The following is a 13,421-nucleotide window of genomic DNA, read 5'->3' on the forward strand; positions in this document are numbered from 1 at the left end:
GGTCTTTCGGAGAGCCAAGATGGCTTTTGGATTTCTCTGCTGCACTGCTCTAGACATGTGGTTTCTATACTTATGTATGTGTGTTTGCCTTGTGCAATTATCAATGCGGGTGGCGCTGTGGATTAAACCACAGAGTCTAGGGCTTGCTGATCGGAAGGTCGGCGGTTTGAATCCCTGTGACGGGGTGAGCTCCCGTTGCTCGGTCCCTGCTCCTGCCAACCTAGCAGTTCAAAAGCACGTCAAAGTGCAAGTAGATAAATAGGTACCGCTCCGACGGGAAGGTAAACGCCGTTTCCGTGTGCTGCTCTGGTTCACCAGAAGCGGCTTAGTCATGCTGGCCACATGACCCAGAAGCTGTACGCTGCTTCCCTTGGCCAGTAAAGTGAGATGAGCGCCGTAACCCCAGAGTCAGCTACGACTGGACCTAACGGTCAGGGGTCCCTTTGCCTTTACCTATTCTATATTTGAGACCCTTGAATTTCTACACAGAGGATGAGCACGCTAAACACCAACTTTCTGACTGTTTGAGAGAGAATTACTGAATTTAAGACCGAAGCCTTATTAGGAGTCGGGTCGGGATAAGCCTGGAGAAAAGGAGACTGAGAGGCAGGACGAGAGCCAGTGTCTTCAAACACTTCAAGGACTGCCCCTTGGAAGGTTTTCTGCTGCCCCAGAAGGCAGGACCTGAACCCAGGGCTTCAAGTTACAAAAAGGGCGATTCCGACCCAACATCAGGATCAGGCTTCTGACAGTGATTGCTGTTTGACAGCGGAACGGATGACCTTGGGAGATGAAGGACTCTCCTTCCTTGGAAGCTTTTAAGCAGAGGTTGGACGGCCATCTCTCAGGGATTCTGTCACTGAGATTCCTGCCGTCCAGGGGGTTGGACTAGATGACCCTTGGGGTCCCTTCCAACCCGACAACTCAATGACGTTCATCTTAATGCCCGTGAAGTCTTCCCTCTCCTCCCCAAACCCCCCAAATCTTGTCCTGCCCTCCATATACACACAGATGCACCAACTCTGCGGCACATTTTTGCAAGTAGCAGAACTCAAAATAAATGGCTGGCAATGATCATAAAAGGGGGGGGGGAAACCCACTTTATTCTCTTTGGGAAAACAAAAATACAGAGTTGTCTTTATTTTCCACACAGTGGATGGTGTTCCCTCGGGTGTCCCTTCCGCTGGAGCAGCCTGGATCCCTGTGGAAGAGCCTGAAATCTCTTGCGTGGGCACAGGGATCAAGCCCTAGATTTCTCCACTCAGGCAGAACCAACAGCAAAATGCCCCCCTGGCAAACCTCCTTGAGCTGGATGAGCAAAGGCAGGCTCTGTGCGCACCGTCAGAGGGGCTTCCTAGGAGCACGATCTCCCGTGGGTTTCCATCAGTCTCTCTGCACACAAAAAGTCCCTTTTGGCAAGTCCTCCTGGGCCAGCCTCCGGCCTCCCCAGCTAGTTCTCTCCCGCCTCATCATAGACGGGGTTGACGTAAGCGCCACTCTTGGGCTCTTCTGCAAAGTCCTTCTGACTGGTGGGCGGCCACTTTGCGTCCTCCTCCAGCTGCCACTGCAGCTTCCGGTACTGGCTGGAGGAGCGGAAGCGGAAGAGGGCCTTGATCAGAAGCCAGAGGCGGTGGTTCTGCAGGATGCCATCCTACAAATGATAATGATAATGATAATGATAATGATAATGATAATGATAAATAATAATAATTTATTTATACCCCGCCCATCTGGCGGAGTTTCCCCAGCCACACTGGGCAGCTTCCAGTGAAGAACATGGGAGCATGAGAAAGGGGCCCATCCATTCTTAAAAAAACCAGAAGCATTTTTACTTGGTATTATATGCCAAGGTATTAATAGACAAGATGTCAAACTGTTCTTATATGCAACAATAGCGGCAAGAGTATTGTTAGCCCGGAAATGGAAGTAAGAAGAAATTCCGACCAAAGAAGAATGGCAGACGAAATTAATGGACTACGCAGAACTGGACAACATGACAGGAAGGATTTGAAACTTGCCGGACCAGAGATTTACAGAAGATTGGAAGAAGTATATGAATTATTTGAAGAGCAACTGTAATCAACAAATTACGCTAGTAGGACTACAAGAAGTTTTGTAAGGAGAAATATACAAAGTCTTACAAAGTAGAAAAAGATAGAGATATTGGTTATGAGTTTGAAATGTAATAGGGAAAATAAGAAATTCATACTAAGAGATTAGATTGGAAAATTTTCAGGCAGGACTGATGGAAGTCAAAAAAATTGAAGAAGATGTAAAAGTACCGTATTTTTCGCCCTATAGGACGCACTGTCCGATAAGGCGCACCTAGTTTTTTGGGGGGGAAATAAAGGGGGGGAAATTATTATCCCCCCAGGCGCGGGGCTGGGGCGGGGGAAGCCCGAGCTTCCCCCGACCCCAGCCCCCAAACAGGCAGCTCTCTGCAAGCCGTGGGAGCCCAGCGCTGGCTCCCGCTGCTTGCTGAGAGGTCCGCGAAGCCTGGACGTGCTGAGCTCAGTGCGGGCAGGCTTCAGCATGCAGGCAACTCTCCACAAGCAGCAGGAGCCCAGCGCTGGGCTCCCGCTGTTTGCGGAGAGGTGCGCGAAGCCTGGAGAGTGCGCACCGACCCCTCTCGCTCTCCAGGCTTCAGCGAAAGCCTGCATTCGCCCCATAGGACACACACACATTTCCCCTTCATTTTTGGAGGGGGAAAAGTGTGTCCTATAGGGCGAAAAATACGGTATGTTTAATTAAAATGACATGTTAAAAAACTAATAAAAATGTATATATATAAAAGAGAAAGGGGCCCATCCAGTCTAGCATCCTGTTCTCACCGTGGCTGACCAAATGCCCCTGAGAGAAACCCACAGGCAGGGTCCGAGCGCAAGAGCATCTTTCAAGCCTCCTGGCCTTCCAAAGCAGAGCTGCCTCTGATCCCAAAAGCATCTGGAGGCATCGAGGCTGCAGCGTTTTATGGGGGGAAAGTTGCCACTTTGGGAATTCAGTGGCTAGTTTAATCACTGGGCCAAGATGGTTTAAGGCTATTGCACCGATCCTGGCCCGACTGCACCGGCTGCCACTTAGTTTCCGGGCATCATTCAAAGCGCCGCTTTTGACCTCTAAAGCCTGAAATGGCTCAGGACCACCATATTCCCCACGTGAAGCAACCTGGATCCTAAGATCATCTTCTGAGGCCCGTTGTCGTGTGCCTGCTCCGCAAGAGGGGTGGCCCCATGAGAACAGGGCCTTTTCTGTGGTGGCTCCCCGCTTGTGGAATGCTCTCCCCAGGGAAGTTCACCTGGCACCTCCATTACACGTGTTTAGGCACCAGGCGAAAAGGATCCTCTTCAACCAGGCATTGGGATGAACAACATGCTATGCCCTTTAAAATGTGTTTGGGGTAGGGGGCTTATTGGGGTTATTATTAGGATTAGGATTTTGTGTCTTCATTTTGTATTGGTTATGTTGTAAACCGCCCTATGATTTTCAGATGAAGGGCAGTATATCAATTTAATTAATCATCATCATCATCTGTTGGTGAGCAGGAGGAGGATGCTGAGCCCGAGGGATCGCTTTCCCGACCCTCTTTAACCCCCCAAATCTCCTCCACATCCCCTGAACCACCACCAGCAGGTTCCCACAAGCACTGGGAGGAGGGAGCGCTCTGCTGGAAGGGAAAACTCTGAGCCAGTTCCTGGGGAAATGAAAAGCTGTAGCTCAGAGGCTGAGCGTTGGCCTTGCAAGCAGAAGCTCTCAGGTTCAATCCCCGCTGGGACCGAGAGATCCCTGCCTGAAACCGTGGACAGCTGCTGCCCGTCCGTGTAGACAGCGTTGGGCTAGATGGGCCAGCAGCCAGACTTGGCGCAAGGCAGCTTCCTGAAATCATGCTCGCCTGCTCACCTCCATGAAGAACGAGACGGAGAAGGCCACCAGCAGCATCAGCAGCACATAAACCCTCCAGATGGTTGGGGTGCAGTTGACGGTGACCAGTGGCCAGAGGGTGGTGTCCTCATAGCTCAGGACGGAGTGCTCCGGGGCCGGGGCGTTCCTGGCTGTCCCATTGCCCAGGGACACAGGGTGGTCTGCAGTAGGGCACCCCCTGGAAGGAAGACACACACCCCACCCGGAGTTACTTCCTCTGCCTCATTGTCCTGGTCAGATGCAGGTCACAATGAAGAGGCAGAGGCAGATGCTGGCCAAGTTAAATCTTCATTCAAGGAAATGGCAGGCAACTCAGCCTAGTGGTCTCAGCAACCCTTCCCAGCAGGTCTTGGCCCCATGGAGCAGTTGCCAGGCTGAAGGTCCCTGCCTTCCACCTAAGGCTCCTCCTCTCCTGGATGTTTCCCAAGCCGCCTCAAACTGCGCCTGAGAACCTCTGGTCTCTGTTCTGCTTCCCTCCTTATTCTGGGAGAACAGGGGAAGGGGAGCTTGTGGGAATGTTCAGGGTAGCAAGAGAGGATATATTGTTAATTAATGTCAGGGGTTCAGGAGCAGAGGCACAGGAAAGGGAGGAAATAGAGAGCGAGGGGGAGGAATCCGAAGGAAATGTTAGCGATGACAGCGGTCCGAGGTCTCTGAGTCTTTCCAGCGAATCGGAAGATTCACAGAAAGAGGCTCCCATGGTCAGAGCAAGGGGGGTGCCGAGGGGGACACCCCAGGAAGAAGGGGCCAGAGGGGACTCAGAGAGCAGCAGTTGGAAATCAGGACCAGCTTCCCCACCAGAGTGCAGTAGGGGGGAGGAGTCCCAGGGATCGGGAGCAGGCGGCTCACCGCCAGCGGGAGGACATGAGTCAGGATTGGCCACGCCTCCATCGGGGAGCGAGGAAACGGTCAAGAGGAAGGTTGAAGGCTGGGCGCGAGCGCCAAGTTCAAATGTACAGGAAGGCGGCGCAGTTGGCAGCCCGGATAGGGAGCCAGGTCCCAAAGCCCGCCGAAAAGAGGGGGAGGAGTCAGGGGGGTCAGCGTCAGAAGAGTCCAGAAAGGAGGAGACCCCGGGGGGCAGAAGGACCCAGAGGAGAAAGGAGAGACGGAAGAGGTGGAGTAAGGTTAAAGTATTAAGTTGGTGTACAGGGGGTGGAGACTCAGATGGAGCTTCGCCGGTCTAGCCTCTAAGACGTAAAGCTGGGGCGCTCCGGTTTGGAAATGGAAACTGTACTTCAATAAAGACTTTTGTTTATTACTACCGGGTAGCGTTGGTCCTCTGTGAGCTGGGACCAGGAGCCAGCTCTGACAATTAATATCCTTCCTAACTTGTGCTAGCAAGATCCTTTACTTAGCAGAGTTTACATTCCCCTTCTTACACGCATAGCAGATAGCTGGTTGCAGGCTCGTGTGAGCCTCTCACTATTATACAATGTTAGGGTACATTCGGCACAGAAACATGTGTGTATACCTTTAAGAAGTTTCTGGGATTAATTGGCTGCAGCTGGCCATTGCTATATAGGAAAAAAGCTGAGTTTTGTAGCCTCCCTGCAGGAATAACACCCACCAGAGTTTGTGTTTATTATTTTGTAATAAAGTCTTCGTTTTAGTTTGGGTTTTTACACCTGGAGTCACTCTGTCCTCTGCCACTATCTGGAAATCTCCCCCTCCAACAGGTTATGGGGCCAGTCCCCAGTCCTGAGTGGGCAGAGACAGAGCATGAAAAGAACCCAGAGACTGGAAGCGACTCAGCGTTTCTCAAACGGCTGGCTATGTGAAGGCGTCGGCAGGGAGTGTCTGTTTGAGACCAGGAGCCGAACATTTCTTCAAGCCATGTGTGAGTAAGGACTGAGTGGAAAGCTGAAAGCTGGGTGGAGCCATGGCTGGACTTGGAGCTGGAGCTCAAGGGGGAGCTTCATATTTTCCAGTAGAGAAACTGGGAGAGTCCAATTATATGTCATGGAGTTTACAGATGCAGGCGTTTTTAAAGAAAGAACAATGATGGACTGTTATTGTTAACCCTCCTGTAAAAGAGGAGGATGAAGAAGTAGATGAAGCAGACCAAAGGCTGGAGGACAAAGCCTATGCCAATTTAATTTTGAGTTTAGAGAAATCTGAGTTATCTCATGTGCGAGACCTTGAAACAGCAAGTGAGATTTGGCAAGCACTGAGAACGATACACATTACAGACACTGCTGGCAGCAAAATTACTCTAATGAGAGCTCTGTACCGAGCCAGACTAAGTGAGGGTGAATGTGTTTCAACACACCTTCAAAGAATGCGTGATTTATTTTCACAGTTAAATAATAATGTCAGGGGCTCAGGAGCAGAGGCACAAGGGAGAGAGGAAATGGAGAGCGAAGGGGAAGAATCTGAGGGCAGCGTAGGGGAGTATGACAGTGACCCGAGAGATTCCATGAGCTTCTCCAGCGAATCAGAAGATTCCCAGAAGGAGGCGCCAATGGTCAGGGCAAGGGGGGTCCCAGGGGGGACGCACCAGAAACAAGGGGCCAGCGGGGACTCCCAAAGCAGCAGTGGGAGATCAGGACCAGCTTCCCCACCAGAGCGTAGTGAGGGGGAAGAGTCCCATGTGTCAGGGCCAGCGTCTCCTCCAGCAGGGAGAGAAGATGAGTCAGGGCTGACCACACCTCTATCGGAGAGTGGGGGAACGGAGGGGAGGTCAGGTCCAGCTAGCCTCCCCGAAGGGGGAAGCAGTGACAGGAGCAGTGTAACGGTCAGGAGGAAGGTTGCCGGCTGGGCGCGCGCACCAAGTTCGAATGTACAGGCGCGCGGGACAGCAGAAAACCCGGATTGGGAACCAGGTCCCAAAGCCCGCCGGAGGCAGGGGGAAGACTCAGGGGACTCAGCGTCAGAAGAGTCTAGGAAGGGCAAGACCCCAGCGGACAGGCGGAACCAGAGGAGGAAAGAGCAAAGGAAGAGGTGGAGCAAGGCTAGAGTCTTAAACTGGTGTCTGGGGGGAGGAGATTCAGACGGAGCTTCAGCGGTCTAGAGTTTGAGACGTAGAGCTGCGCGCTGCGGCTGTGAAAGCGAAACTGAACTTCAATAAAGACTTTTGTATATAACAACGAACTGGCGTTGGTCCTTTGTGAGCTGGGACCTCGGGCAGCTCTGACAAATAAAAATAATAATAATTTATTATTTATACCCCGCCCATCTGGCTGGGCCTCCCCAGCCACTCTGGGCGGCTTCCATAAAAACCAAAAATACAGTAAAATATCACACGTTAAAAACTTCCCTGAACAGGGCTGCCTTAAGATGTCTTCTGAATGTCAGGTAGTTGTTTATCGCTTTGACATCTGCTGGAAGGGCGTTCCACAGGGCGGGCGCCACCACCGAGAAGGCCCTCTGCCTGGTTCCCTGTAGCTTTGCTTCTCGCAATGAGGGAACCGCCAGAAGGCCCTCGGCGCTGGACCTCAGTGTCCGGGCAGAATGATGGGGGTGGAGACGCTCCTTCAGGTATACTGGACCGAGGCCGTTTGGGCCTTTAAAGGTCAGCACCAACACTTTGAATTGTGCTCGGAAACGTACTGGGAGCCAATGTAGGTCTTTCAAGACCGGTGTTATATGGTCTCGGTGGCCGCCCCCAGTCACCAGTCTAGCTGCCGCATTCTGGATTAGTTGTAGTTTCCGAGTCACCTTCAAAGGTAGCCCCACGTAGAGTGCATTGCTTTAGTCCAAGCGGGAGATAACCAGAGCATGCACCACTCTGGCGAGACAGTTCGCAGGCAGATAGGGTCTCAGCCTACGTACCAGATGGAGCTGGTAAACAGCTGCCCTGGACACAGATTTGACCTGTGCCTCCATGGACAGCTGTGAGTCCAAAATGACTCCCAGGCTGTGCACCTGGTCCTTCAGGGGCACAGTTACCCCATTCAGGACCAGGGAATCCTCCACACCTGCCCGCCTCCTGTCCCCCCAAAACAGTACTTCTGTCTTGTCAGGATTCAACCTCAATCTGTTAGCCGCCATCCATCCTCCAACCGCCTCCAGACACTCGCACAGGACCTTCACCGCCCTCACTGGTTCTGATTTAAAAGAGAGATAGAGCTGGGTATCATCCGCATACTGATGAACACCCAGCCCAAACCTCCTGATGATCTCTCCCAGCCGCTGCATGTAAATGTTGAAAAGCATAGGGGAGAGAACAGAACCCTGAGGCACCCCACAAGTGAGAGCCCAGGGGTCTGAACACTCATCCCCCCCCCCACTTTCTGAACACGGCCCAGGAGGAAGGAGCGGAACCACTGTAGGACAGTGCCTCCAGCTCCCAGCCCCTGAAGACGGTCCAGAAGGATGTTATGGTCGATGGTATGAAACGCCACTGAGAGATCCAGCAGAACTAGGAAACAGCTCTCACCTTTGTCCCTAGCCCGCCGGAGATCATCAACCAGTGCGACCAAGGCAGTTTCAGTCCCATGATGAGGCCTGAATCCCGACTGGAAGGGATCCAAATGGTCCGCTTCTTCCAGGCGTGCCTGGAGTTGTTCGGCAACCGCTCGCTCAATCACCTTGCCCAAGAATGGAAGATTTGAGACTGGGCGATAGTTGGCCATTGTGGCCGCATCTAAAGATGGTTTTTTAAGAAGCGGTTTAATAACCGCCTCTTTCAGCGGGTCTGGGAAGGCTCCCTCATGGAGGGAAGCATTCACCACCCCACGAAGCCCATCGCCCAGTCCTTCCCAGCTAGCTTTTATAAGCCAGGATGGGCAAGGATCCAGGAGACAGGTGGTTGGTTTCACTCATCCAAGCAGCCTGTCCACATCCTCAGAGGTAACAGATTGGAATTGATCCCACACAACTTGACTAGACAGGACTCTAGCACTCTCCCGCCCTGGCCCTGCTCCCACGGTGGAGTCTACTTCTTCCCGAATCTGAGCGATTTTATCTGCAAAAAACTTTGCAAAATCATTGCAGGAGAACATGTGGCCCGTACTGGGCCCCGATGTTGCAGGTGGTTCCGCTAAATTGTGAACCACCTGAAAAAGTCTCCTGCTGCTGTTTTCTGCAGATGCTATAGAGGCGGTGAAGAAATTCTTCGCCGTCGCTATCGCCACTTGGTAGGCTCGACGTTGAGCTCTAACCTGTGTCCGGTCAGATTCGGAATGAGTTATCTGCCACCGGCGCTCTAGCCGTCTCAACAATTGTTTCATTGCCCTCAGATCCGTGGAAAACCACGGGGCTCTCCGGGCTCCATGCAATCGGAGAGGGCGCTTCGGAGCCAAACAGTCAATAGCCCTGGTTAACTCCACATTCCAGCGGGCCACCAGGGAATTGGCTGAAAGGCCATCAACATGGGATAGAGCATCCCCTACCACTCTCTGGAAACCATTTGGATCCATTAAGTGGCAGGGGCAGACCATCCGAATCGGTCCCACCTCCCTGCAGAGGGGATGGGTCGCAGAGAAGTCCAGTTGCACCAGGAAGTGATCTGACCATGGCACTTCTTTCATTTCGCTTTTACTTAGTGTCAGATCACCAACATCCATAGAGGTAAACACCAGGTCCAAGGCATGTCCGTGGCTATGGGTTGGGCCAGATTTATTCAGGGACAGCCCCATGGAGGCCATGCTTTCCACGAAGTCCCGAGCGGCCCCTTGTAAGGTCGTGTCAGCATGGATGTTAAAATCCCCTAGGACCACCAAGCTAGGTGTCTCCAGGAGAACATCCGCTACGACCTGAAGCAGCTCGGGCAGGGAATCCTTGGTGCAGCGGGGAGGTCGGTACACCAAAAGGAATCCTGTACTGCCCCTATTGCCCAACTTCCAGAACATGCACTCAGAAAACTGGGTCTTCCCAATAGGACGCCTGGTGCAAACTAATGACTTCCTAAAAATCACTGCAACCCCCCCCTCCCCGCCCACATGACCTGGGTTGCTGTGCGTAAGAGAAACCTGGTGGACAAGCAGCGGCAAGGACAGGCCCATCTGCTTCATCCAACCAAGTCTCTGTTACACATGCCAGGTCAAGTCCTCCATCCATGATCAAGTCATGGATGGCAGTGGTCTTATGAATCATTGACCTGGCATTGCACAGCAGCACCTTCAGGTCATGTGGGTATCCCTTGCTGATTCTAGTATCCATCCGGTCAGTACCAGACCCGGAGGCAGGGATAGTCCTCAGACAATGACTAAACCTGCCTCCTCTGTAATGACATGGTCTGGTCTTAGCGTAACTCCTCCTCCTACCTGTGATCACTGAGATCGGTTGCCCCAGTGCATCCCCCCCTGTGGAACATGCCCCAGCCATTTTGTGGGCTGGGGCCCACTCCCTGGCAGCCCTGACCCCTCCCCCTAAGAACAAAATAAGACCTTAAACAAACAAACAAAACCAATAAAACAATACAAACAAAAAATGTAAAAATTACAAAAACATCAAAATAAAAAATAATTCCCCAAGCCCAACCAAACATCCATCCCACCCCCACATACAGTCCATCTTTCTCTTTAGCGGTAAGAAACAGTTCTCCATCTTTGTAGATCTTGCATCTATTAGCATCATAGTACAGTTTTAGCCCTTTCTTTGCAATCTGCGAAGCACTCAGCAGACTAAATCTCAGTTCTGGAACTGAGGTAAACATCACTTATAGTCAAGTTCAGACTCTCAAGATACACAGTTCCAATTCCGGTCGCTTCCAGTTCTTGACCGTTGGCTTGTTTCACAGTGAAGCTTTGCTTCTTCAACGTCGAAAACAGTTGTCTGTGTGGGCAGAGATGCTTCGTTGCCCCCGTATCGATTATGAATGCGTTCCCAACATCTGGCGTGGTTCCTTTCGCCATCATAGCCTTTGCAGGTTTCACCTCGCACTTGGTACGGCTTTTGCTTGACGCCTCAGGCTTCGTAGAGCTGTTCTTGGCTCCTTTTGACTGTCGCGGCTTTCTACAGTTCCGTTGTAGATGCCCAGTCTGTCCACAATTGTAGCATCTGACGGCGCTCAATGCTACAGCATGCTCTCCAGTAGCATCAGCAGTGGGAAGATTTGAACTCTGTTCTTGCCTCCCCCTGTCCTTCACTTCCAGTGCAGCAAGTCTGTCGTGTTCGTTGAGGACCACCGCACACACTCTCTCCGAAGTCAGGTCTTGAGCCGGTAGCGAACCAAGCTGACTGGCAACGGATTTGTAAGTCCGGTTCAGGCTGTTTATCATCATGAAGCAAAACACTTCCTCCTGTAGACGGAAATTGCGTTCCACCATCTGTTGACGCAAAAACTTCATTTCTGTCAGGTGCGCTTGAACATCTCCATCAGGCGCTAATCTCAGATTGGTCAACTTCTCAAAATACAGCAACGCTGAAGAACCGGCATCTCTCTGATGCTTTGTACGCAGCGTATCCCAAACCTCTCGCGCATGTTCTAAATGCTGAATATGCACCGATTGATCATCTGAGACGCACAGAATTATAGCAGTCCTAGCCTTCACATTCTGTGTTTCCCAAGCACGCGTTGGTGCTGCAGGGATGGGGTTCTCAATCACCCCAAACAGTCTCTGATTCTGCAACAGGACCTTCATCTTTACAGACCAAGATGAATAATTGTCATTGGTCAGGAGGGGTGGAGAAGGCAAGCCTCCCCCCTTCTTAGCATCCATTTTGAGTCCTTGCATTGACTCTAAAACACAAGCCTCTAAAATCCAATAGCTGGCTTGTTTACACTCTTGACACCTGGCAGCTCTGACACTGGCTGTGTTGGAAAGTCCCTTCCAGCAGTTCGTGAGGACCTAGTCATAACAAAACTTTGTTTTCGCCTCTCTGAGGCATAGACTGACTGCCCAGCCCTCTCGATCAACTTTCCAGTCCTCCTTCACTGAAGGACGTTGCTTTAGCAACAGCGCATATCTTTCCTCGGACAGGAAACCACAAGAATGCTTGGAATGCGGGCCTCTTCTAAGGTGGAGCTGCTTTTCCCACACACGCTCTCCGTGAAGCAGAGAATGAATCAATCTGCATTCACTCTTTTAAGCCCTTAAAATCTCATACCTTGGGCATCGTGGCTTTGCTGTCAGCTTCTTCTTGTCAGCTTCTGGCTGCAGAGAATCAGCCTCTCACAACAGGCTTCCATGGAGCAATGGAGGACAATTCACCAGCCTCTCATCCAGATGTCCGATGAATCGCAACCATCCTCTGCTACCACTGTTGGAATTCTGCCTGGGTCAAAGGAATGTGCCATAGCGTAGGCACCGGCAGATATTCCTGTCGACCTCCCCGCGTCTCCACTCTCTGATAAGCAGGCGAGGTCCCGGCGATTCTTCTCAGATGTTTGAGAGGAACACACCGTTCTTCCTCTCTCCCCTTTGGTGTCCCCAGGGAGGGGAAAGAAGCAGACAGAAAACTATTTACATCCTTTATTTTCTGCCTCTCATATCAGTACAGAGAAACATGTCTGCACTTGGCAACAGTAAGAAGAAACTCCTCCCAAGTACATCCAGTACTGGTCATATGACACACACACTGAGCTAACATCCGGTGCTCAGTACAGAATGGACTGCCCCTTTGTTCCCATGGCAACAGTCACAAACATCCTGTCTGGCTTTCCAGCCACAATCAGCAGACTGAACTGCTGGAGCCTTTGCTTGCTGCAGCATTGGTGCTTTAGAATAACAGTTCTGACCCCTGCACAGTCAGACATCCGGAACTTCTCAAGCAACTGCTCAATCTTGCCTTTCTGACTGAGCAAGAAACTCCCATTCTCTGACCTGTCTATCCTAACGCCTAGATAAACCTGAATGGGACCAAGGTTTTTGAGCTTAAACTTCTTACCAAGCTCTTTGGCAAAACCTTGCACCTGTCTACCTGTCTGTGCCACGTACAGAATATCATCTACGAACACCAGAATCGCTTCCTGTGTCTCTCCTGACCCCTTCAGGAACAGGCAACTGTCTGCAAGACTCTTCTGGAAACCCAAACCTTCCAGAGTTTCATTCAGGCACATGTTCCAATTTCTGGCTGACTGTTTCAAACCATAAATTGACTTGTGCAGCTTCCACACAACACCTGGCTCTTTGCCCTCAAACCCTGGAGGAGGTAGCATGTACAGATCCTCCTTCAGATCCGAGTTCAAATAAGCCACATCCACATCAAAGTGGTGCACTTGGTGCCCTCTTTGAGCAGCTACTGCTAAAAGCACGCGCAGTCTCACTCCAGGAAGTAGGAACATACACTTCGGTGTAATGCAGCCCCCTTCTCTGCGTGAACCCTCTGGCTACAAGCCTCGCCTTATACTGTGGTTCTCCAGACGCTGTGGGCTTAATCCTGTAAACCCAACGACAGCTCACGGCCTGCTTGCCCTCTGGCAGCTTCGTGGTGGAGAACACACCTAAGGACCTCATTGAGTTCAACTCCTTTCCCATTGCCTCTTGCCACTTCCTGGCTTCTGCTTCAGGCAACTGTTGAACCTCCTCAAAACTCTCTGGTTCGCACTGCGCTAAACCAACCCACACACTGGTGACCTCAAACCTCTCAGGTGGTACCCCCTTTGTGGTGCGTGTGGA

The 13,421-nt window shown here is 51.6% G+C and overlaps 1 protein-coding gene across 2 annotated transcripts in view; it reads right to left on the reverse strand.

Annotated features, from left to right (window-relative positions):
• Positions 1 to 1,146: 1,146 nt before the first annotated feature.
• The window catches only part of LOC144327179 (putative cation-transporting ATPase 13A5), a 28,372-nt gene continuing 16,097 nt past the window's right edge, over positions 1,147 to 13,421 (reverse strand). Inside the window, exons 1-2 of one of the 2 annotated variants that reach the window (XM_077925356.1) lie at positions 3,898 to 4,333; positions 1,147 to 1,651 (exon numbers count right to left, since the gene is read on the reverse strand). In XM_077925356.1, coding sequence (XP_077781482.1) covers positions 1,451 to 1,651; positions 3,898 to 3,936 — 240 coding nt within the window. In that variant the 5' untranslated portion in view covers positions 3,937 to 4,333 and the 3' untranslated portion in view covers positions 1,147 to 1,450. Of the gene's footprint in view, positions 1,652 to 3,897; positions 4,334 to 13,421 lie in introns of those variants that run through there. The other variant, XR_013392080.1, reaches the window with a different exon arrangement.

The sequence above is a fragment of the Podarcis muralis genome, chromosome 3, assembly GCF_964188315.1.
Source record: "Podarcis muralis chromosome 3, rPodMur119.hap1.1, whole genome shotgun sequence".
In the NCBI taxonomy this organism is placed as follows: Eukaryota; Metazoa; Chordata; class Lepidosauria; order Squamata; family Lacertidae; genus Podarcis; species Podarcis muralis.